General features: G+C 43.6%; 1 protein-coding gene across 2 annotated transcripts in view; it reads left to right on the forward strand.

Annotated features, from left to right (window-relative positions):
* Window positions 1-23,374, forward strand: part of LOC122549671 (RNA-binding motif, single-stranded-interacting protein 3-like) — a 1,362,397-nt gene that overhangs the window by 1,284,347 nt on the left and 54,676 nt on the right. For both annotated transcript variants that reach the window (XM_043689502.1, XM_043689500.1), the window contains exon 12: window positions 10,197-10,247. In XM_043689502.1, the coding sequence (XP_043545437.1) occupies window positions 10,197-10,247 (51 nt within the window). The remainder of the gene's footprint in view (window positions 1-10,196; window positions 10,248-23,374) is intronic.

Genomic DNA, 23,374 nt, shown 5'->3' on the forward strand with positions numbered 1-23,374 from the left:
CCCCCCCCCTCCTCTAGCTTATCTCTCCACGCTTCAGGCTCTCTGCCTTTATTCCTGATGAAGGGCTTTTGCCCGAAACGTCGATTTTGCCTGTCCTCGGATGCTGCCTGAATTGCTGTGCTCTTCCAGCACCACTGATCCAGAATCTGGTTTCCAGCATCTGCAGTCATTGTTTTAACCTCAATCCTGTCTAGTCTAGTAGCCTATATCTCAGTATTCTCCTCGACAAAGTTGTCTTTTTCCTGTGTGAACAGTGCTTCCCCTATCTTCTCTGACTCCACACACAACTTCCCACTACTGTTCTTGACAGTCCCTAATCGTACTCTGGTCATTCTTTTATTCCTGATATACCAATAGAAAGCTTTAGGGTTTTCCTTGATCCTACCTGCCAACAACTTCTCATGTTCCCTTCTGGCTCTTCTTAGCTCTCTCTTTAGGGCTTTCCTGGCTAACTTGTAACACTCAAGCACCCTAATTGAGCCTTCACATCTCATCCTAACATAAGTCTCCTTCTTCCTCTTGACAAGAGATTCAACTTCTTTAGTAAACCACGGCTCCCTCACTCAACCACTTGCTCCCTGCCTGACAGGTACATACTTATCTAGGACATGCAGTAGCTGTTCCTTGAACAAGATCCACATTTCAATTGTACCCTCCCCTGCAGTTTCCTTTCCCATCTTATACATCATAAATCTTGCCAAATCGCAAGATAAATTCCTTTCCCCCAGCTAAAACTCTTGACCTGTGGTGTATACTTGTTCCTTGCCATTGTTAAAGTCAACTTAGCCAAATTGTGGTCACTATCACCAAAGTGCTCACCTACCTTCAAATCTAACACCTGGCTCGGGTACCAAATCCAATGAGACCTCACCTTATGTTAGCCTATCTACACACTGTGTTAGGAATCCCTGCTGCACACATTAGACAAAAACTGACCCATCTAAGGTACTCGAACTATAGCATTTCCAGTCAATATTAGGAAAGTTAATGGACCCCCACAACAACTACCTTGTTACTCTTGCTCCTATCCAGAATCATCTTTGCTATCCTTTCCTCTACATCTCTGGAATTATTCGGAGGCCAATGGAAAACAAGGTGACCTCTCCTTTCCTGTTTCTAACCTCAGCCCATACTACCTCAATAAGCGAGTCCTCAAATATCCTTTCTGCTACCGTAATACTGAACCTTGAGTAACAGGGCCACACCTCCCGGTCTTTTACCATCTTCCCTGTTGTTACTGAAACATCTAAACCCTGGAGCCTGCAACAAGCATTCCTGTTCCTGCTCTATCCATGTCTCTGAAATGGCCACAACATTGAAGTCCCAGGTATGAACCCATGCTGCAACTTCACCCACCATATTCCAGATGCTCCTGGCGTTGAAGTAGACACACTTCAAACCACCTTCCTGCCTGCCAGTACTCTCCTGCAACCTTGAAACCTTATTCATGACCTCACTACTCTCAATCTCCTGTACACTGGAGCTAAAATTCTAGTTCCCATCCCCCTGCTGAATGAGTTTAAATCCTCCCAAAGAGCATTAGCAAACCTCCTCACCAAGGATATTGTTACCCCTCTGGTTCAGGTATAGACCTTTGTGTTTGTAGAGGTCCCACCTACTCCAGAATAAGCCCCAATTATCCAGGTATTTGAATCTCTCACTCTTGCACCATCCCTGTAGTTAAATAAATGATTCTGGGTTTTTTGCCTGTGCTGCTTTTTTGAGGTATTTTCAGTGTTGGAGCTGATTTCCTTGAATTGTAGGTGCAGTAATTACTGTTTTATAAGCTACCACATTGTTTTGGAACTTTGGGGAGAAAAGATCAAAGCAACGGCAGTTTGAAAAGGAGGAAGAGACAAGGGTAGAGACCACATGGGAAGTGATTCACACAAGAAAGCAACCTACACTGCTGTCTGACCCAGCAGTAACAGCCACTGCCTCCGTTGTCTGGTTTCAAGTGTCTCTGGACATTGGAGTCCATTCTAAGAAAATAAACAAACAGTGAAATTCACAGCTGGCCTTGGAGAAACTTGTAGGGGAGCAGCTAAGTAGTTTTTAAAGTGTAATCTTACACTTTTACTTATGTAAATCTACAATAGTGAATAGATTTTTTTGATTATATGTTGTTATTGAGATCTGTCTCTTGATAAAGCTTTAAAAATATAAAAACATAGGTATAAGCTCACCTGGAGAAGTGTTATTTAGAGCAGTAAGACTGTTCTATTTTCTGGATCTGGAAATTGTTAAGGTGCAAAGATGGCCTTTAGTAGAGTGGTGTGCTTTTCCTGTTGGATGTAAGAGATTAGCGAGAGTTTCCATGTTACTGATGATTACGTCTGCAGGAAATGTGTTTAGTTGCAAATCCTATTGGATGGCATGGATCGGTTGGAGCAGCAGTTAGAGGCATTGAGGAATTTACAGGAGATAGGGAGTGTTATGGATGGCATTTGCAGGGAGAGAGATAAACTATAGATATAGTCATGTAGTTGGGTTACCCCAGAAAAGGTAAGAGGGGTAGGCAGGTAGTGCAGAAGTCTCCTGTGGCTATCCCCATCTCAAACAGGTATGCTGCTTTGGAAAATATAGGGGCTGATGGATTCTCTGGGGAATATAGCACTAACAGCTAGGTTTCTGGTACAGAGACTGGATCTAATGTAATGAGAGTTACGTCAGGTTCCAAGTGATTGATTGTGTTAGGGGGCTGTCTAGTCAGAGGCACAGACAGACAATTCTGTGGCTGACAGGATGACATCAGAATAGTGTGTTGCCTCCCTGGTGCCAGGACCAAAGATCCAGAGAGGGTGCAAAGGGGAGAGGGACCAGCAGGAGGTCGTTGTACACATTGGAACTAACAACATCGGAAGGGAAAAGGATGAGATGCTGAGGAGAGAATATAGGAAGTTAGGCAGGAATTTAAAAAGGAGGCCCTAGTGGGTAGTAATATCTGGATTACTCCTGGTGCTCCCAGCTAGTAAGGAAAGGAAAGAGAGGATGGAGCAGCTGAATGAGTGGCTGAGGAGCTGGTGCAGGGAGAAGCGTTCACATTTTTGGATCATTGGAATGTCTTCTGGGATAGAATTGACCTGTACAAGAAAGACAGATTGCACTTGAATTGGAAAAGGACTAATATACCGGTGAGGAGATTTGCTAGAGCTGCTTGCAGGATTTAAACTGGGCGGGGCGAGGGTGGGGTGGGGGGAGGGGGGGGGGGGCAGAGTGGAGGTGATAAGGGACCCAGGGAAATAGTGACGAAAGTGATCAGTCTGAGACTGGTACAGTTGGGAAGAGGAGCAAGTAAAACAGACAAGACAAGCAGGAACAAAGTAGAGAACTTAGCAGAACGGAAAATTAAACTGCACTTATTTCAATGCAAGAGGCCAAACAGTTAAGGCATGAACTCAGGGCATGTTTGGGAACATGGGACTGGGATATCATAGCAATTACAGAGATGTGACTTAGGGATGGACAGGACTGGCAGCTTAATGTTCCACGGTGTGGGTACTATAGGAAACGTGCGGGGATGGGCAAGAGAAGAGGGGGAGTGCCATTTTTCATTAGGGTTAACATTATGGCTGTATTTTTGGAGGAAACTCCTGGAAATATGTCCAGGGATGTTATTTGAGTGGAACTGAGAAATACGAAAGGGGTGATTATTTTATTGGGATTGTCCTATCGACCCCCCAACAGTCAGCAGGAAATTAAAAAACAAATTTGTAAGGAGATCTCAGCTATCTGTAAGAATAATAGGGTGGTTATGGTAGGGGATGTTAACTTTCCAAACATAGACTGGGACTGCCATAGTGTTAAGGGCTTGGATAGAGAAGAATTTGTTTAGTAGAAGAAAATTTTCTGATTCGGTATGTGGATGTACATATCAGAGAAGGTGCAAAACTTGACCTACTCTTGTGAAATAAGGCAGGGCAGGTGACTGAGGTGTCAGTGGGGGACCACTTTGGGGCCACTATGGTTTTATAAGATTGATGGAAAAAGATAGACCAGATCTTAAAGTTAAAGTTCTAAATTGGAGCAAGGCCAATTTTGACAGTATTCGGCAAGAGCTTTCGAAAGTTGACTGGAGGCAGATGTTTGCAGGTAAAGGGACGACTGGAAAATGGGAAGCCGTCAAAAGTGAGATAATGAGAGCCCAGAGACAGTATATTCCTGTTAGGGTGAAAGGAAAGGCTGGTAGGTATAGGGAATGCTGGATGACTAAAGAAATTGAGGGTTTGGTTAAGAAAAAGAAGGAAGCATATGTAAGGTATAGACTGGATAGATCGAATGAATCCTTAGAAGAGTATAGAGGTAGTGGGAGTATACTTAAGAGGGAAATCAGGAGGGCAAAAAGGGGACATAGATAGCTTTGGTAAATAGAATTAAGTAGAATCCAAAGGATTTTTACAAATACATTAAGGACAAAAGGGTAACTAGGGAGAGAATAGAGCCCCTCAAAGATCAGCAAGATGGACTTTGTATGGCGTCACAGAAAATGGGGGAGATATTTTGTTAGGGTGAAGAGCAAGGCTGATAGGTGCAGGGAATGTTGGATGACTGGAGAAATTGAGATTTTGGTGAAAGTGAGGACTGCAGATGCTGGAGATCAGAGACAAGATTAGAGTAGTGCTGGAAAGTGAGATTTTGGTCAAGAATAGGAAGGAAGCATATTTCAAGTATGAGACATCAGAAATCAAGTGATTCCCTTGAAATGTATAAAGGCAGTGGGAGTATACTTAAGAGGGCAAAAAGGAGACATTAGATAGCTTTGACAAATAGGGTTAAGGAAAATCCAAAGGGATTCTAGAAATACCTTAAGGACAAAAGGGCAACTAGGGAGAGAATAGGCCCGCTTAAAGGTTAACAAGGCCACCAATGTGTGGAAACAGGAGATGGGGGAGATACTAAATGAGTATTTTGCATCATTATTTACTGTGGAGAAGAACATGGAAGATCGGGCAAATAGGGAAATTAATAGCACCATCTTGAAAATATCCATATTACATAGTAGGACGTGCTGGATGTCTCAAAATGTATAAAGGTGGATAAATCCCTGGAACCTGATCAGGTATGCCCTAGAACTCTGTGGGAAGCTAGGGAAGTGATTGCTGTGCCCCTTGCTGAGATATTTGTATCATCGATAGTCACAGGTGAGGTGCCGGAAGATGGAGATTGGCTAACGTGGGGCCATTATGTAAGAAGGGTGGTAGGGACAAGCCAGGGAACTATAGACCAGTGAGTCTGATGTCGGTGTTTGGCAAGTTGTTGGAGCAAACCCTGAGGGACCAGATTTACATGCATTTGGAAAGGCAAGGACTGATTAGGGATAGTCAACATGGCTTTATGCGTGCAAGATCGTATCTCATGGACTTAATTGAATTTTTTGAAGAAGTAACAAAGAGGATTGAAGAGGGCAGAGTGGTGGACGTGATCTATATAGACTTGAGTAAGGCTTTCAACATGGTTCTTTATGGTAGTCTGGTTTGCAAAGTTAAATCACACAGAATAGAAGAAGAACTAAAAATTTGGATACAGAACTGGCTCAAAGGTAGAAGACAGAGAGTGGTGATTGAAGGTTGCTTTTCAGACTGGACACCTGTGACCAGCAATGTGTCTCAGAGATCGGTGCTGGGTGCACTGCCTTTCATCATTTATATAAATGATTTGGATGTGTACATAGAAGGTATAGTTAGTAAGTTTGCAGACGACACCAAAATTGGAGGTGTAGTGGACAGCGAAGAAAGTTACCTCAGAGTACAACAGGATCCTGATCAGATTGGACAATTGTCTGAGGTGTGGCAGATGGAGTTTAATGCAGATAAATACGAGGTGCTGCATTTTGGAAAGCCAAGTCAGTGTAGGATTTATACATTTAATGGTAAAGTCCTGGGGAGTGTTGCTGAACAAAGAGACCTCAGAGTGCAGGTTCATAGTTCAATGGTAATGGAGTCACAGGTAGGTAAGATTGTGAAGAAGGCGTTTAGTATGCTTTCCTTTATTGATCAGAGTATTGCAGCTGTACAGGACATTGGTCACATCATTATTGGAATTCTGCATGGTCTCCAATACACTTTGGTCTCCCTGCGATAGGAAGGATGTTGCAAAACTTGAAAGCGTTCAGAAAAGATTAACAAGCATGATGCCAAGATTGGACAGTTTGAGCTATAGGGAAAGACTGAATAGTCTGGGGCTGTTTTCCCTGGAGCATCAGAGGCTGAGAGGTAACCTTAGACATGTTTATAAAATCATGAGGGGCATGGATAGGATAAATAAACAAGGTCTTTTCCCTGGGGTGGGGGAGTCCAAAACTAGAGGACGTAGGTTTAGGGTGAGAGGGGAAATATTTAAAAGAGAGCTGAAGGGCAATGATGGAATGAATTGCCAGAAGAAGTGGTGGAGGCTGGTACAATTCCAACACTTTAAAGGCATCTGGATGGATGTATGAATAGGAAGAGTTTAGAAGGATAAGGGCCAAGTGCTGGCAAATGGGATCAGATTTATCTGGGATGTCTGGTTGGTATGGATGAGTTATATGGAAGGGTCTGTTTCCGTGCTTTATATCTCTATGACTATAAGACTCTAAATGATAAAAGGGAATAAGGAAGTTGCAGAGACATTGACAAAATACTTTGATCTGAATTTTTGCAGACTTGAACCACTCAAGAGACCTTTAAAGGTTGTGGGCAGGTTCTGATCCCTGGATTGTCAATCCATTCCTTCTCAGGTAGATTTGACGAGCATGTGTCAGGCCAAATGCAGCACTGAAGAAAGTGAGGACTGCAGATGCTGGAGCTCAGAGTCGAGAGTGTAGTGCTGGAAAGGTACAGTAGGTCAGGCAGCATCCGAGGAGCAGGAGTATCAACGTTTCGGGCATAAGCCCTTCATCAGGAATGAGGCTTATGAGTCGGGGCTGAGAGATAAATGGGAGGGGGTGGGGTTTAGGAGAAGGTAATTGAGAAAGCAATAGGTGGATGAAGGTGAGGGAGAAGGAGATAGATCAGAGGGGGTGTGATGGACAGGTCCAGAGGGTGGTGCCGAGTTGGAGGCTTGGGACTGGGATAATGTGCATGGAGGGGAAATGAGGAAGATATTGAAATCCCCATTTTAGATTAGATTAGGTTACCTACAGTGTGGAAACAGGCCCTTCGGCCCAGCAAGTCCTTTATCCCGTGTAGTTGCAGGGTTTCAAGGTAGAATATGAGGCGTCCCTCCTCCAGGCGTCAGGTGGTAACGGTTTGGCGGTAGAGGCGGCCCAGGACCTGCATGTCCTTGATGGAGTGGGAGGGGGAGTTGATGGGTAGTGGGGTTGGTGGGTGTGGGTGTCCCAGTGATGTTCTCTGAAACAATCCGCAAGAAGGCGTCCTGTCTCCCCGATGTAGAGGGTGCAACGGATGCAGTAGATGACATTGGTAGAGGTACAGTTAAATTTCTGATGGATGTGGAAGTATCCCTTGGGGCCTTGAATGGAGGTGAGGGCAGTGATTTGGGCGCAGGATTTGCACTTCCTGCAGTGGCAGGGAAACGTGTCAGGGGTGGGATGTGGGCTGGTTGGGGATGTGGACCTGATGAGGGAGTCATGGATGGAGTCCGTTTGGAGGTGGAGGAAGTGGCGGAGGATGATGCGTTGTATGTGGAGGTTTGTGGGGTGGAAGGGGAGGACCGGGGATTCTGTCCTTGTTGCGTTGGGAGGGGTGCAGCTCAAGGGTGGTGATGCGTGAAGTGGAGGAGATGCACTTGAGGGCATCATTGACCACATGAGTAGGGAAGTTGCAATCGTGGAAGAAGGAGGTCATTCTGAGGTCGAATTGGTCATCCTCGGAACAGATGCGGTGGAGACGGAGGAATTGGGAATAAGGGATAGCGTTTTTAAAAGAGTTAGGTGGGAGGAGGCGTAGTCTAGGTAGCTGTGGGATAGTGGGCTTATAGTATATGTCTGTGGTGAGTTGGTCACCAGAGACAGTGATGGAGAGGTCCAGGAATGGGAGGAAGGTTTCTGAGATGGTCCAGGTGAATTTGAGGTCGGAGTGGAAGGTGTTGGTGAAGTTGATGAACTGTTAAACCTCCTCATGGGAGGTGATACAGTCATCGATGTAGTAACAGGTGGGGGGGAGATGCCGGTGTAACTGCGGAAGATGAACTGTTCCACATACTCAACAAACAGGCAGGCATAGCTGGGTCCCATGCGGGTGCCCATGGCTACCCCTTTGGTTTGGAGGAAGTTGGAGGCTTGGAAGGAGAAGATGTTGAGGGTGAGGACCAGTTCAGCCAGGTGGATGGGGGTGTCGGTGGAAGAGCACTGGTTGGGACGGTGTGAGAGGAAGAAACGGAGGGCTTGGAGACCTTCATCGTTGTGGATCGATGTGTACAGGGACTGGATGTCCATGGTGAAGATGAGGCGTTGGGAGCCGGGGAAGCGAAAATCTTGGAGAAAGTGAAGGGCATGGGTGGTGTGATGAACGTAGGTTGGGAGTTCCTGGACTAAGGGGACATGACGGTATCGAGGTAGGAAGAGATGAGTTCAGTGGGACAGGCGCAGGCTGTGACAACGGGTCGACCGGGGCAGTCAGGTTTGTGAATGTTAGGAAGGAGGTAGAATCGGATAGTGCGGGGCTCACGGAAAATGAGCTTGGAGGCTGTGGTTGGGAGACCTTCAGACGTGATGAGGTTGTGGATGGTCTGGAGATCAAAGTTGGCACAGCAGGTCAGGCAGCAAGTTGAAACTTTATTGCTGGAACAGCACAGCAGGTCAGGCAGCAAGTTGAAACTTTATTGCTGGAACAGCACAGCAGGTCAGGCAGCAAGTTGAAACTTTATTGCTGGAACAGCACAGCAGGTCAGGCAGCAAGTTGAAACTTTATTGCTGGAACAGCACAGCAGGTCAGGCAGCAGTTGAAACTTTATTGCTGGAACAGCACAGCAGGTCAGGCAGCAATTTCCTTTCTCCTCGATGGTCTGGAGATGATGGTTTGGTGATAGGAGGTGAGGTCGTGATGAGGGGGCAGAAGGAGGCCCCCAAATGCAGCACTCCTACCCTTGCCAGCTCCTTTGTGACTTCATTGGATGACAGCTGGGATTGGCTTGTTAACAAGGGTTGCTGCAGTTTCAGATAACCTTTGTGAGATCAAACCTGGAATACTGTATGTGATTCTGAGTTCCTTAACAAAGGAGAATGTATTAAGATCATAAGAAATGGAACAGGAGTAAGCTGTTTGGGCCCATAAGTCTGCTCTGCCATTCAGTCAGATCATGGGTAATCCGACATACCTCACATTCACTTTCCTGCATTTTCCCTGTATCCCTTGATTCCCCTACTGATCAAAGTTATATCTATCTCAGCCTTAACTGTACACAAGGACTCTGACCCCATAGCTGTTTGTGACAAAGACTTTTAAAGACATATAACCCATTGAGAGAAGAAATTTCTCCTCATTTCCCCTAAACATTGGTATCCTTTTATATCAAAGGTTCATATTGATTCCTAAAGATAGTGGAGTTACCCTATGAGGACGAAGTGAGTAAAATAGGTCTACAGTTCACTAGAGTCGAGAAAATGAGGGGTGATCACATTGAAACACATATGATTTCTAAGGGACTTAACAGACTGGAGGTTGAGAAAATGTTCTCCTGGCTAGGTAACCCAGGTCACCCAACATAAGGAAAAACTTTGTCACTTACAGGTTTTTGAATCATTGTAAGTCTCTACCCAAGAGAGCTGTGGATGCTTGGCCTAGATACATTCCAGACAAAGCCAAATAGAACCAAGGGACAAGGGAATAGGATAAAAGACTGATAGGCAGCGAATGTACAGAGTGACAGGGCAGGTTTGAACGACTGAGTTACCTATTCCTGCTGCTGCTGCTTATGTTCTAACTGCTGAACAGTACTCAGACTGAAAGGCTAGTCAATATAGGAAAATTATAAACATAAAGGACATTGACGTGGTTTGGAGATTACTGGACTTGGTGGACCTTTCCCATGTGGATGCTAAGCTGGTGGATGCTCTGTTTGTTTCTTGATGCAATTTAAAGAACTGTTAATGTGCCACTGCTCTCAATTTATAACCACACTTGCCACTGATGGAACTTTTTGCTGTTGAGGTCCACACAATCCTCTTTGATAAACAAATAAATAATGGTATGCTAGACACTTGATCTTTTCATTTCACTCTTCTGTTAATTTACTAACTAAGTTTACTTTCCACATAGGTCCAGAGTACATCATGGATGCCTCATCAACCATATGTTATGCAACCAGCAGTAAGTTATTCCAAACCTTTATGTAACTTTAATATGCTCTTTCAATTGCACCAAGATACCTTTAACCTTTTCTGTGAGATGCATATATCTGCAGATTAACCAATGGGGATCTGTAATAAATTCGGTGATATTCATGCTGTGGATTTGTGTGCATTATGTATGTATAATTTCTGTTTCTCTGCTCAACCTACCACCAATATGCATGCAAAATAATATAACGTACAATATCCTTCATGCTTGAAAGCATGAAACATAACAATTGCATTGCATTGAAATCAAATTATTTGGACAATTATACAGTATTGCTTGGTTTTGTGGATCTATTTTTATTCACTGTCTACTGCTGGTTGAAGTTTCCGAAAACCTTATTTGATACTTGCAAAAGGATGGACTGCAAAATGTGTGATGAGCATTCAGAACCAAAGGGTAATGCAGATTTAATAACACATTGAAGCCTCCAGAATTAAGTGACTGGTACAAAGAAGGGTCACAAATAAATGAATGTTTCTAACAGCCAGAACTGGTAGTGCAATGTGACAGAACAGTTTATTTGAAGCCGATGTTCTCTCTTCAGTGAGGATACTGCAATTCGCTGTTCACAACACACACACAGTGCTCATTGTTTCCTTTCCAATCAGGGTTCGAAATGTTAAATGAATGAATCCATCAGAGCTGCTTAATTAAAGTGACTGAGTGCTCTGTCTGCACTTGCAGAGCAGCAGTGCCTATTTATACTGCTGACTTCCTCCAAAAGGGGCGTATGCTTGTCGCCATGGTAGACATTCCAGTCACCAGCAGGGTTTTTGCTTGTGCTCCCAACTCCATTCATGCCCAGCAGATTAACCAAACTGGGCATTTTGAGAACACAAACAACCTCGACAGCAAGTCCCTTCCATTTCAGGATTTCTTTGCAGGTGATGGGTGGGAGCAAGTGCTGTAGGTATGACCATCGACCTTTTTGGAAGTGGACAAGGCAGAAGAGCCACCCACCTGATTGTTCCTACTGCCATTAAACCCAAGATCCAGCCTCATTTAAATGTCTTTTCCGAGTTTTAGGTGCCCGCTGCGGCATGTCCACTTGAGAAGATGAGGTAAGTTCCACAAAGGACCAGACAATGGTTGAAGTCCCAGGAGCAAGTGGGGAGAGGTGGACCTGGCAAACTCATGTAGGCCAATAACGGCCCTTCATGTACTTAGGATACCAAAAAAAAACCATTTCCAGCTCAGGTTACTGGTCATCTGGTTCAACTGGATAGAGAATTGTAGGTGCAAAGTCTACCTGAAAATTATACTAGGGTCCTGCAATTGGCATTGTGCCCAGAACTGCATATTCAAGCAACTTCTCGTCTCATCTAGTTGGCTTCTTGTCCCTTTTCCAGGTTTTGGAATTCCCTCGCTAAGCCTCTCTTGCTTATCTGCATCTCTTGCTTTTCAGATGTTCCTTTTAAAATCTGCTCCTTTGCAAGCTTTCAGTCACATTTCCTCACATTTACAGGTGTCACGTTGCTGGCATGGCAATCAGAAAGTCAGCTTGTTAGCCACCCATCTGAACCCTGGCAATATCCCACCGAAATATTACACCAGGAGCAGCCTGAATTGTTTCAGAGTGGGACATGCTTCCAGCCAGGCAGAAGCCTCATCCTGGAGAGCTACCCTGCTACTCTGATTAGGCCAGCAGCTCTGTAGTGCCAATATCAAATGGTGGCTGCTGCAGGGACTGCAGCTAGCCTTGAAGAAGAGGTGATGAAGCCCATAATTAAAAGAGAGTCAAGAGTATGGTCAGGCCTGATTAGCGGACCCCAGAGAAGGGAAGAATGGAGTGGAGTTAGAGGCTGGACATATGCGCAGAAATGAAGTTCCATCCCCACAGCATTCCACACACAGTGGAAGCTGTTGAGCTGTATGCCTTACCTCCACCTTGTCTTGCCTCAGGTAAAATATAGGCATTGGCCACTGAGGGGCCTCATTGGGGCCTAAGGGCTGGCATGCTGCTTGACTCCTTCCCCTCTGTTTAACTAGAGGTGGGTCAGTAGGACAAGAGATGATGGGAAGTCTGTCTGCTTTATTTTACAAATACCCCAGGCCTTCATGGGTGCCAATGGAGTGGAGATTGAGCCACATGTGGCTGGGTGGTAAATTTTGTTTGACGACATTCCTGTGAATATGAAGAGATATTGTGTTGTGTCACAGATGTTGCTTAAACTTCAAAGTACATGTCGGTGAAAGTCTGTGTGTGATTATATTACAAGAAGAAAAGTTACAGTTCTACAGAAAACAGTCAAAGAGATGGAGGTTGAGGGGTGACCTTATAGAGGTTTATAACATCATGAGGGGCATGGATAGGATAAATAGACAAGGTCTTTTCCCCTGGGCTGGGGGAGTTCAGAACTAGAGGGCATAGGTTTAGGGTGAGGGGGAAAGATTTAAAAGGGACATAAGTGGCATCGTTTTTACGCAGAGGGTGGTGCGTGCATGGAATGAGCTGCCACAGGAAGTGGTGGAGGCTGGTAGAATTACAACATTGAAAAGGCACCTGGATGAGTATATGAATAGGAAGGCTTTAGAGGGATATGGGCCAAGTGCTGGCAAATGGGACTAGATTAGGTTAGGATATCTGGTCATAATAGATGAGTTGGACAGAAGGGTCTGTTTCCGTGCTGTACATCGCTGTGTCTCTATGACTCAATATGTCAAAAAAGAGTGCAAATTACTTTCTAATTCTGTGTATATTCATACACAAGTTAAGATCCGACTGATTTAGTACCTGATCTAACTGCACTGGCAACTTGGCATTGAACCTGCTTCATTCCTATGTCTATACCCTCTTTCAGCAGGGAGTCTCCAGTATCAGTGTGATTGTAATGGATGCAAATTGCAAGGATTTCTTAAGCCATTTCTGCTGAATAGATCCAGCGATAGGACTATTTGTGAAGTAACTCACAGAGTGAAATATTAAAATGTGTTAAATAAAGGTCACTTACCTATTACAGAATCTCATCAGCAATAAAAGGTCAAAGGTTAGATTATTAGAACTATCAGTGACAATTAAAAGTCACAGAATCTCTTTGTCATAGTATTTGGTTCGGCTTCTCAGCTGCTCTCACCCATACAATGCCAGGTCTGTTACTCGGAAATAAAATCTTGAAGTAGCTAGACCATGCCATCTTGCACTTGTTAAGATATTACTTCTGATTTACTTCCTTAAATTATGATAATTAAGGCTGCTGAGAGATTGGTCCTGCTAGAAAAACAGTAAAGAATGCATCCAGCATTCCTCTGGATTAAAAGACTGGAATTAGATGGCATTCATGGTCCAGAGCTCCATGAGTTTTTATATGATGACAGTTCACATTATCAGAGGGTCTCTGAAGTTAATCATGTTTGCTGATGGAAAGTTAGTTAGAGACAATAGTGAACTCCATGCTTTTTGTTGTTAAAAATATCAGCCCAGTAATCACAATTTTACAATATTACTAGTCTCAGGAGAGTGAATGCTTCTCCGAAGAAGGGCTAGTTTACATTAGTTAAGAATGTAGTTGGCTCCACACCTGGCACCTTGCCTTGCAGCTGCAGGAGGTGCAACACCTGTCCCCACACCTTCCTTCTTACCTCGGTCCAAGGCCCCAGAGAATCATTCCAATTCCGGCAGAGATTTACCTGCATTTCCTCCAACCTGATTTACTGCATCCATTGCTCCCGATGTGGTCTCCTCTATATCAGGAGAGACCGAACACAAACTCGGGAACCGGTTCAGGGAACATCCGTGGTCCACACAGTCCAATCAACCCCCCCATCCCTCGATTGCCAGATATTTCGACTCCCCTTACCCATCCCCCAATGACATGGCCATCCTGGGCCTCTTCCACCATCAAATTCAGCCCATACATAAACTCGAGGAAGAACGCCTCATCTTCTGCCTTGGGACCTTACAACCTTATGGCCTCAACATAGAATTCACCAGCTTCTAAGTCTCCCCAACCCCCACCTCACCCCAGCCCCAGCCCTCCATCTCCACTCCACCCCTCTTGACCTGACCTAACCTTCCCACCTATCCCCTCCACCCTTCCTAATGACCAGTCCCATTTACCTCCTGCCTGCATCCACCTATTGCCATCCCAGCTACCTTTCCCCCAGCCCCAACCTCCCTCCCGTTATTTATTTCTCAGCCCCCTTCACCCTCCCCAGCCCTGATGAAGGGTCCTGCCTGAAACATCGACTCTCCTGCTCTTCTGATGGTGCTTGGCCTGCTGTGCTTTCTCCAGCTCCACATTTTATCGACTCTGACTTTCCTGGATCTGCAGTCCTCGCTATCTCCCAGTTTACACAAGCCTCCATATAACATTTTCGTTTTTTTTCCACTTAGCTCCAGAGCTCATTTTCTGCTTCCCTGAATGTTGGCACCATGCACTGCATTTTATTTTGGAAGAACAGATAGTGAGAAATAAAAGGAGCTCACATAGAATCATAGAGATGTGCAGCACAGAAACAAACCCTCTGGTCCAACTCATCCATGCTGACCAGATGACCTAAAATAATCTAGTCCCATTTGCCTGCGCTTGGCCTATATCCCTCTAAACCCTTCCTGTTGATATACCTATCCGGATGTCTTTTAAAAGTTGTAATTGTACCAGCCTCCACCACTTCCACTAGCAGCTCATTCCACACACGTATTACCCTCTGCGTAAAAACAATGCCACTTATGTCCCTTTTAAATCTTCCCCTCTCAGCCTAAACTTATGCCCTCTAGTTCTGGATTCCCCACCTCAGGAAAAATATTTTGTCTATTTATCCTATCCATATCCTTCATGATTTTATAAATCTCTATAAAGTCACCCCTCAATCTCCAACGCTCCAGGGCAAACAACCCCAGGCTATGCAGCCTCTCCCTATAGCTCAAATTCTCCAAGCCCTATCCATAGTTTCCCATACACTGCTTTTTCCAACAGAGATGGTGGGTCGTGATTGGGTCCTGAAAGCCAGATTGATTTTATTTTGCCTCCAAGCGGAGAGCACTGCAGCTAATTTTAGAATTTGTACTGCTGCTTCAGCTGAGGTCCATTATGTAGTGTTGCCCTTTGTAATTCAGAAAGGAGTTTGAATACTGGTGTTATTGTTAAAATTACAGACTGTGTCTCACAATACATACAATGCATTGAATTTGAGCACTGAAAAAGACAGAGCACAAGTACAATGTTAAGTTAAATTCAAATAACTGAAGAGACCATCTTCCTGTAAAGAATACTTTTTAAACTATATTTTTCTAAATAGCCAAGAAAATGAGGATAATCTCGGTTCACAATAACGTCACTCACAAGTGAAAGAGGGATGCTGTTCCCTTCAGTTTTTATTGTCACACTGCATGTTTGACAAGAAATATTCTCAAAGCACCTTTTCATAAAATGCGTTTTTTTTTAACATGCATCCATTTTATTGTGAGATGAAAATTATTTTTTGTTACACAACTCTAGTCAAAATGGCAAAAATCATGTTGCAAAACATTTTGGCATCATAATTGTGCGATGTTCCATCAAAAAAAATGATATGCTACATCTAGTTTCTGGAATTCAAAGGTTTTTTTTTGCCAAACATGTTTTGACAATATCAGTTATATTTAAATTTTGGTTGCATGGGTTAGCAAAAAGGATTCTGAGTCAAAAGAGAAACAGAATCGATATGATTTCATGAAGAGAAAAATCATGCCTGACAAATTTATTAGAATGCTGTTAAGAGGTTACAAGCTGGATAGATAAAGGGGAACTAATTGGTGCAACATATTTGGAATTCTAAAAGATATTTGATAAGGTACTGAACATTTGACCATTCAATAAGGCAGGAGTGCATGATGTTGGGGTTGTGCATTAGCATGGATAGAGGATTGGCTCACTAATCAAAGATAAAGACTTAAGATAAGATGTCATTTTCAGAATGCTAACGTGTAACGAGTGCAGTGCCACAGGGGGCAGTGCAAGTGCCGCAATTATTTACAAAATATACTAATGATTTGGATGAGAGAATGAGTGTAGTATAGCCAAGTTTGCAGATGACACAAAAATAAGTGGGTAGGCAAGTGATGAAGATGGCATAGAGTCTGTGGAGAATCCTCATACGATCTTTCTACCATACCAGGCAACATCCTGGTAAACCTCCTCTGCACCCGTTCCAGTGCCTCCACATCCTTCCTATAGTATGGCGACCAAAACTGCACACAATACTCCAGATGCGGCCGCACCAGAGTATTATACAACTGTAACATGACCTCAGTACTCCGGAACTCAATTCCTCTACCAATAAAAGACAGTCCGCCATATGCCTTCTTCACCGCACTATTTACCTGGGTGGCAACTTTCAAAGATCTGTGTACATGGACACCAAGATCCCTCTGCTCATCCACACTACCAAGTATCCGACCATTAGCCCAGTACCCCATCTTTTTGTTACTCTTTTTTCTAATTTTTTTTTAAGATTAGATTACATTACAGTGTGGAAACAGGCCCTTCGGCCCAACAAGACCCGCCAAAGCGAAACCCACCCATACCCCTACATTTACCCCTTACCTAACACTACGGGCAATTTAGTATGGCCAATTCACCTGGCCCTGCACATCTTTGGACTGTGGGAGGAAACCGGAGCACCCGGAGGAAACCCAACATAGGTTAATTGAGTACACAAAAACTTCACAGATGCAAATAAAGTGGGAAAATGTCAAGTTATGCGTTCTGGCAGGAAGAATAGAGGAGCTGAGTGTTATTTAAAAGAGGAAGACTGCAGAAAGCTGCTGTACAGAGGGACTTGGGAGTCCCTGTACATAATACAAAAAGCTAGAAGGTAATATGGAAGGCAAATAGAATGTTGGCCTTTATTTTAGAGAGAACATAGCATGACATTCCTATTTTTATACTAAAACAAGTTAGACTATACATAAAATACTGGGAATGGTTTTGGTCCATTATTTAAGGAATTATATACTGGCCTTTGGGGCAGGTCTGGGAAGACTCACTAGGTGGATCCCAGGTATGGACAGGTTTTCTTATGGTGAGAGGTTGAGTAGGTTGTGCATGTACTCATTGGAGTTTAGAAGAATGAGAAGCGGCCTTAATGCAACATATAAATTGCATATGACTTGACAGAGTTGATGTGGAGAGGTTGTTTCCCTTTGCAGGAGAATCCAGCATCAGAGGGTATAATCTCAGACTAAAGTGTCACCATTGAAGACAGAGATAAGAAGGTGATGAATCTGTGGAATTATTTATCTTAGAGAGATTTAGAGGCTGGATTGTTAAGTATATTCAAGGCTGTGAGAGACAGATTTTTAATCAGTGAGGGAATCAAGGGTTAAGAGGAAAAGGTGGGCAAGCAGAGTCAAGGATTGTCAGGTCAACCATGAACTCATTGAATCGTGGAACAGACTTGATGGGCAGAATGGCCTATTTGTGCTCCTCAGTCTTATGGATTCAGTTTTGCAAAGCATCAATGTTTAGAATGGGTTTATATTCTCTGGAAATGCATCTCATGTTTTTTTTTTCAGGGCTTGACAGGATAGATGCTGAGAGGGCAGGAAACAATCTCAGGAGAAGAGTTCTGATATTTATTACTGAGATGCGAAATTCTTCACTTAGAGGATTGTGAACCTTTCTTACCCCCAAAAAATGAAGTTTGTCAGTTATTGAGTATATTAAAGACTGAGATTGTTATTAAGGTAATCAAGGGATGTGAGGAATAGTGTGAAAGTGGAGTTGAAGATCAGTCTTATTATTACTGAGTGCAGAGCAAGCTGAAAGGCTCTATGACCTCCTCCTGTTCCTTATTTGTATGTCTAAAATTGACAAGTTTGTGTATTGCGTTGAAAAGTGTGGTGCTGGAAAAAACAGCGGGCCAGGCAGCATCCAAGGAGCAGGAGAATCGACGTTTTGGGCATAAGCCCTTCTTCAGGAATTTGTGTATGTGTAAGTTTGTGTATTGCAGCAATCTCAGATACTCATATGTTCAGCTGTGCTGCCCTTTTAGGGTGGCACAGTGGCTCAGTGGTTAGCACTGCTGCCTCACAGCACCAGGGACCCAAGATCGATTCCAGCCACAGGTGACTGTCTGTGTGGAATTTGCACTTTCTCCCCGTTTCTGGGTTTCCTCCAGGTGCTCCAGTTTCCTCCCACTGCCCAGTTAGGTGGCTTAGCCTTGCTAAATTGCCCAAAGCGTCCAAGGATGTGGAGGCTCGGTGGATTAGTCATAGGAAATACAGGGATAGGGTGGGTGTGGGTCTGAGTTGGATCCTCTTCGGAGGGTCACTATGGACTCGATGGTTTGAAAATGGCCTGTTTCCACACTGTAGGGATTCTATAATTTTAGCTCGCAACTTAATGTTCTTAGACACTAAGCTAAGAGCCAACATTTCATTCCAGGCCTATTGTCAAAGAAATTTAAGATTTTTGGGCTATGTTTCAATTTTTGATGCATTTCTTAAAATATTACATGTTCGTGAGCTTTTGCCATAAACTTTCCCTGTTAGATTTTTTTTTCTGGGTTTCAATATAAGTGCTCGAATCCTGTGAGATCCCCAGCTGGGAATGAAAAAGAGCCATGTGAGCTATTTCTACTGTTGAATGCACACCAGCAGCACAAGAAGTTATTTGACTAGCACATGAGCTCATGATGATAAAAAAAAACAGTTAAATTGAGTTAAACAACACACAATGCACATTTGAAGAGTTTGCTTCATAAATTATTTCTCATTTGCTGTTGTACAAAGTTACGAAAATCCAGAGAATTCCAAGTTTTCTTTTAGTACTGATTTTAAACTGAATACTGACATCATTAAAATATGTACACAAAACTCTTGGTTAACTTTATAAGATTGGTCCTAATGAGAAAGGCTATCCATCTTCTTTACTTCATCACTGCAATCAATAGTTGTTTCTTATATTCAGTGATTTTTGCCTCCAAGATATTTTCAAATCAAACTTTTCTGGATGTTATGAAATACCGCTGGAGCAGGTGGGACTTGAACCCAGGTCTCCTAGTCTAGAAGTAGAGACACTACCCCTGCACCACAAGAATACTCAATTTTTGCCACCAATACTCAGTTGCGAAGCCCATTCCCCCTGTCCATGATTCTTTGTCTAGGCAAAAGATTACTTTACCCAACCTGTGGTAAACTTTTCTCTCATTTGAGGCCCAGGGACCAGTATCCTAGTGTCAATGTTTAGGATGAAAAGTGAGGACAAGGGGAACCCAATCATGCTGTTGTGAGTGATGGGAAAGAGCAAGGGTGGGAACACAGGCGATAGGTCGGATGCAGTTGAGGGCCCTGTCAACCACAGTGGGAAGCCATGGTTATGGAAGAAGGAAACCATGTCAGCAGCATTGTTTTGGAAGGTGGTATCATCTTAACAGATGCAAATGGGGCGAAGGAACTGGGAAAATGGGATGGAATCCTTGCAGGACGTGGAGTGAGAAGAGCTGTAGTGAAGGTAGTTGTGGGGGTCAGTGGCTTTGTAGTGGATGGCAGTGGACAGTTCATTCTCCGAAATGGAGACGGAGAGGTCAAGGTAAGTTAGGGAAGTGTCAGAAATGGATGGTGTGAAAGTTATAGAGGGATGGAAATTGGCAGCAAAAGGAATAAATTTTTCAAGGTACAGGCAGGAGTATTAAGAGCACTGTTGTCGATGTACTGAGAAAAAAGTTGTGGGAGGGGGGCCAATATAGGATTGGGACAAGCATTGTTCCACACCCCCAATAAAGTTGCAGGCATAACTTGGATCGATGCTGATGTCCATAACCACTCTCTTGACTTGACAGAAGTGAGATGAATTAAAGGAGAAATTGTTCAGTGAGAGAACAGGTTTAGCCAGCAGAGGAGGATGGTGGTTAATTGTGGGTTGTCAGGGCCTCTGGTTGAGGAAGAAACCGAGAGCTCTCAGACCATCCTAGTGGGGGATGGAGTATAGAGGGATTGGATTTACATGGTTGATCAGGAGGCAATTAGGCCCAGGGAACTGGAAATTATCAACATGGCAGAGGGCATCAGAGGAATCGTGGATGTAGGTGGGCAGGCTCTGGACAAGTAGAGAGAGGATGGATTCAAGGGAGGAGGAAGTGAGCTCAATTGGGCAGGAGCAGGCAGATATGACAGGTTTATTGGGGCAGGCAGGTTTGTGGATTTTGGGAAGGAGGTAGAAACAGGCTGCGTAAGGTTGGAGCCAGTGTGGGGAAGATTGCCGGACCACTATTCTGTTTCCTTGCGATTATCTACATTTGTTATGCATTCTTGCACTGTTTTTTTTATTTGGAAGTTTTGTGTCAGGCATGTGGACAATATGGCCTGCCCAACACAGCTCATTGTGTGGAACCAGTGCTTGATTACCGCAGATGCTGCCTTGAGAGAAGAAATTGGAGTGCATGCTCTGCCAGTGAGTTTTTAGGAGGCACCACAAATTACATTTTAAGGGGTTGGAAGATGCCTACACTTGGGACCTTTTAGCCTGGGGTGGCCATTCATACTGACTACCATGTGATCCTAGCACAACATGGTCTTTTCAAATGGAAGGGATAACTAAGATGAATGGAAGTAACACTCCACTACAGGGACCAACACATACACGTTGCTGTCCCTCATCATCCTGTGAGCTCGCAGGAAGCCCTGGTTGCTTGGAGATGGGTATTGAAACAGAAAAGGTGCTCCATTATAAACCACCCTTATAATATCATTGCTGCTACAAAGTCACAACCCAAGCTCTGGGCCTCCCTTCCCCCAGTGAATTCAAAAGCAAACTCTCATTTCTAAACTTCAGCAATAGCAAGTAGTTACGAGCAAGGCGGAGGAAAACCTTCGAGGACATCCTCCCTGGGGGAGAAAGATACAGTAACCCCAGCGAATCATGGGAATCTTAATTGGGGAAGGAAGTTGCCAACCATTTTGAGCATCTCCGACACGCCTAGCTGGAGGCCGAGCACAAACAGTGGGCAGAGCTTGTGGAATCACAAACACCTCAGCCAGCCACTTCAGCAAACACCATCTTCGTGAGGCAGGGTTTGCACAGCCAGTATCGGGCTGTTAACTCACCTCGGGACCCATTGAATGGAGGAAAAATCATGCTGACTCCTCCAAGACTTACTGAGAAAAAGGAGGTGGTTCTTTTTATTCCACAGTTTTCAGTTTTGCCGACATACTTAATAAGTGAAACTTCATCAAACACATTTTGGAAGGACCCAACACCCTGCATTAATTGTGTTATCCTTATATACCCTCTTAGCTTGTGAAAAAGCTCAATAGGTTAGTTAAAGGTGATTTATCAAACTGCGTTTCTTGTCACCAAGTTGACCTCTATAGACAGTCCTGAGAAAACCCATATGCTTATAAATTCTTGGATTCTGCCCTGACATTGATAAGGGTCAAGTGAAATCTTGTGGGGACATGTAAGTTGTTAAAGTGGAATGGAACAGGTTAATCCTGAGTGCTTTTTCAAGTTAAACTGAATAAAAAGTTCATATCTAAAGAGGAGAATATACCTTTGAACAAGAAACCAAGTGTAGTTTTTCAGATTAGAGAGGGAAGGAAAGAAACTTCAATAATGTGAAGGAAAAAAACCCATTCACAATGAAGAGAATGACTTCATTCTGCTGAGCCTATCTGTATGAAATAGACATTTGTGCTATAGTATAAGCTGGGAACGAGGCAGTGATAATGGAAAATTTCAAACATACTGCCGAGACCATCATAAAGAGGCTTTTAAATGGCTAAAATAAATGCTCAGAAAGCAGCTCCTTCTTAAAATGAAAATAATTATTACAAAATCTCCCTTTCATGCTTTGGGGAATATCTCATTGATAGGTTAATGATACTACTTGAAGCTTTAAACATGAAACCCTCCTGCTGCTCTATTCCATGTTCCACATCTCAAGCAGCAGTCACCAGCAATTAATCTCACCCCGTATTAATTCTGCAAAGCCCCCCCATGCCAAAGGCAAGCAAGATCTTTAGAGCACTTCTAATGGGATCGTCTATCACTCGTTCAGTAAAATAGAGCTGCATGAATATTGACAGAAATGGAATGTGGCCCTTAGGGGTTCATTAATTTGCTCAAGGAGGGGTAGACAGCCAGATGTCATCCTTGCCCACCATCATATGGGAGATAGGTCAGGGATGGGTAGGAAGGAGGTCACGTATTTTTGACAACAACTTCCATAGAATTCAACCCACTATGACAAAGAGACTTCTCTTCTCCTTGCCTTACACACAAACAGCTATTAAATACCATAAAATAAATCTCTGCTGCTTGTTCATATTGAGCGTATCTTTTGTGTGGGCATCCTTCCTCACTGGAATTCAGGAACTTAGACTGATACCAATAAGAAGGATAGATGGGAGTGAATTTACCCAACTCATCTCTGATGGTTTCAGGGGACACAACATTCCACAAGTTAGCACTGAAATTTAGTTTCAAAACTGTTTTATGGTTCAGCTTGCTGGCACTGACTGGTTTTCAAGCCCATTTTGCATTCATTGTGTGAAGCACGGAAATCTGATGGTTCAAAGTTTTGGTGTTGAATATGTCTAGCGCTTCAAAGCTTGGAAATGAAGATGTATCAGTTCAAATGAAAAGTCAGTCAGCAATGTAAGATTTGTGAGTGACTGCAACGTTCTACATTCAGGCTGCAAGCACTAGTCTCCAGATGGTCATTCTGCAGGCTGTATATTGCATTGAAACACTCTTTGAGAGACCAGCAGATAGACTGAATTATCATTGGGCCATCAGATTGAAAAATGATCCTCTTCTGCGATAAACGCTGTAAATGACTTTACCTAATGGTGTGAGTGGGAATCCACAGTATTCAAAGGTCACAAAAACAACATCCTGCAATAGCTTATTTGGAGATGAAAATTTTACCTGTTAAAGTTCTCTCTATTTCCAGTTGGAGACTTTGGACTTAGAAAAATTGTGCAATACAAATAAGTACCACCACAACGTTCCTTCCTGTCAAACTGAATTGTGATCTTTCAAGACACTATAGAGTCTCACATGAAATTGCCTAATTCAGAATGAGCTGCTGTTGGTTCAGTTTGATTACTTATTAAATGCAAACTAAAGTTATAGTGTGCTGTACATAAAGCAACATGTATTCAACTGAGCTCA

The sequence above is a fragment of the Chiloscyllium plagiosum genome, chromosome 5 (genome assembly GCF_004010195.1).
Source record: "Chiloscyllium plagiosum isolate BGI_BamShark_2017 chromosome 5, ASM401019v2, whole genome shotgun sequence".
In the NCBI taxonomy this organism is placed as follows: Eukaryota; Metazoa; Chordata; class Chondrichthyes; order Orectolobiformes; family Hemiscylliidae; genus Chiloscyllium; species Chiloscyllium plagiosum.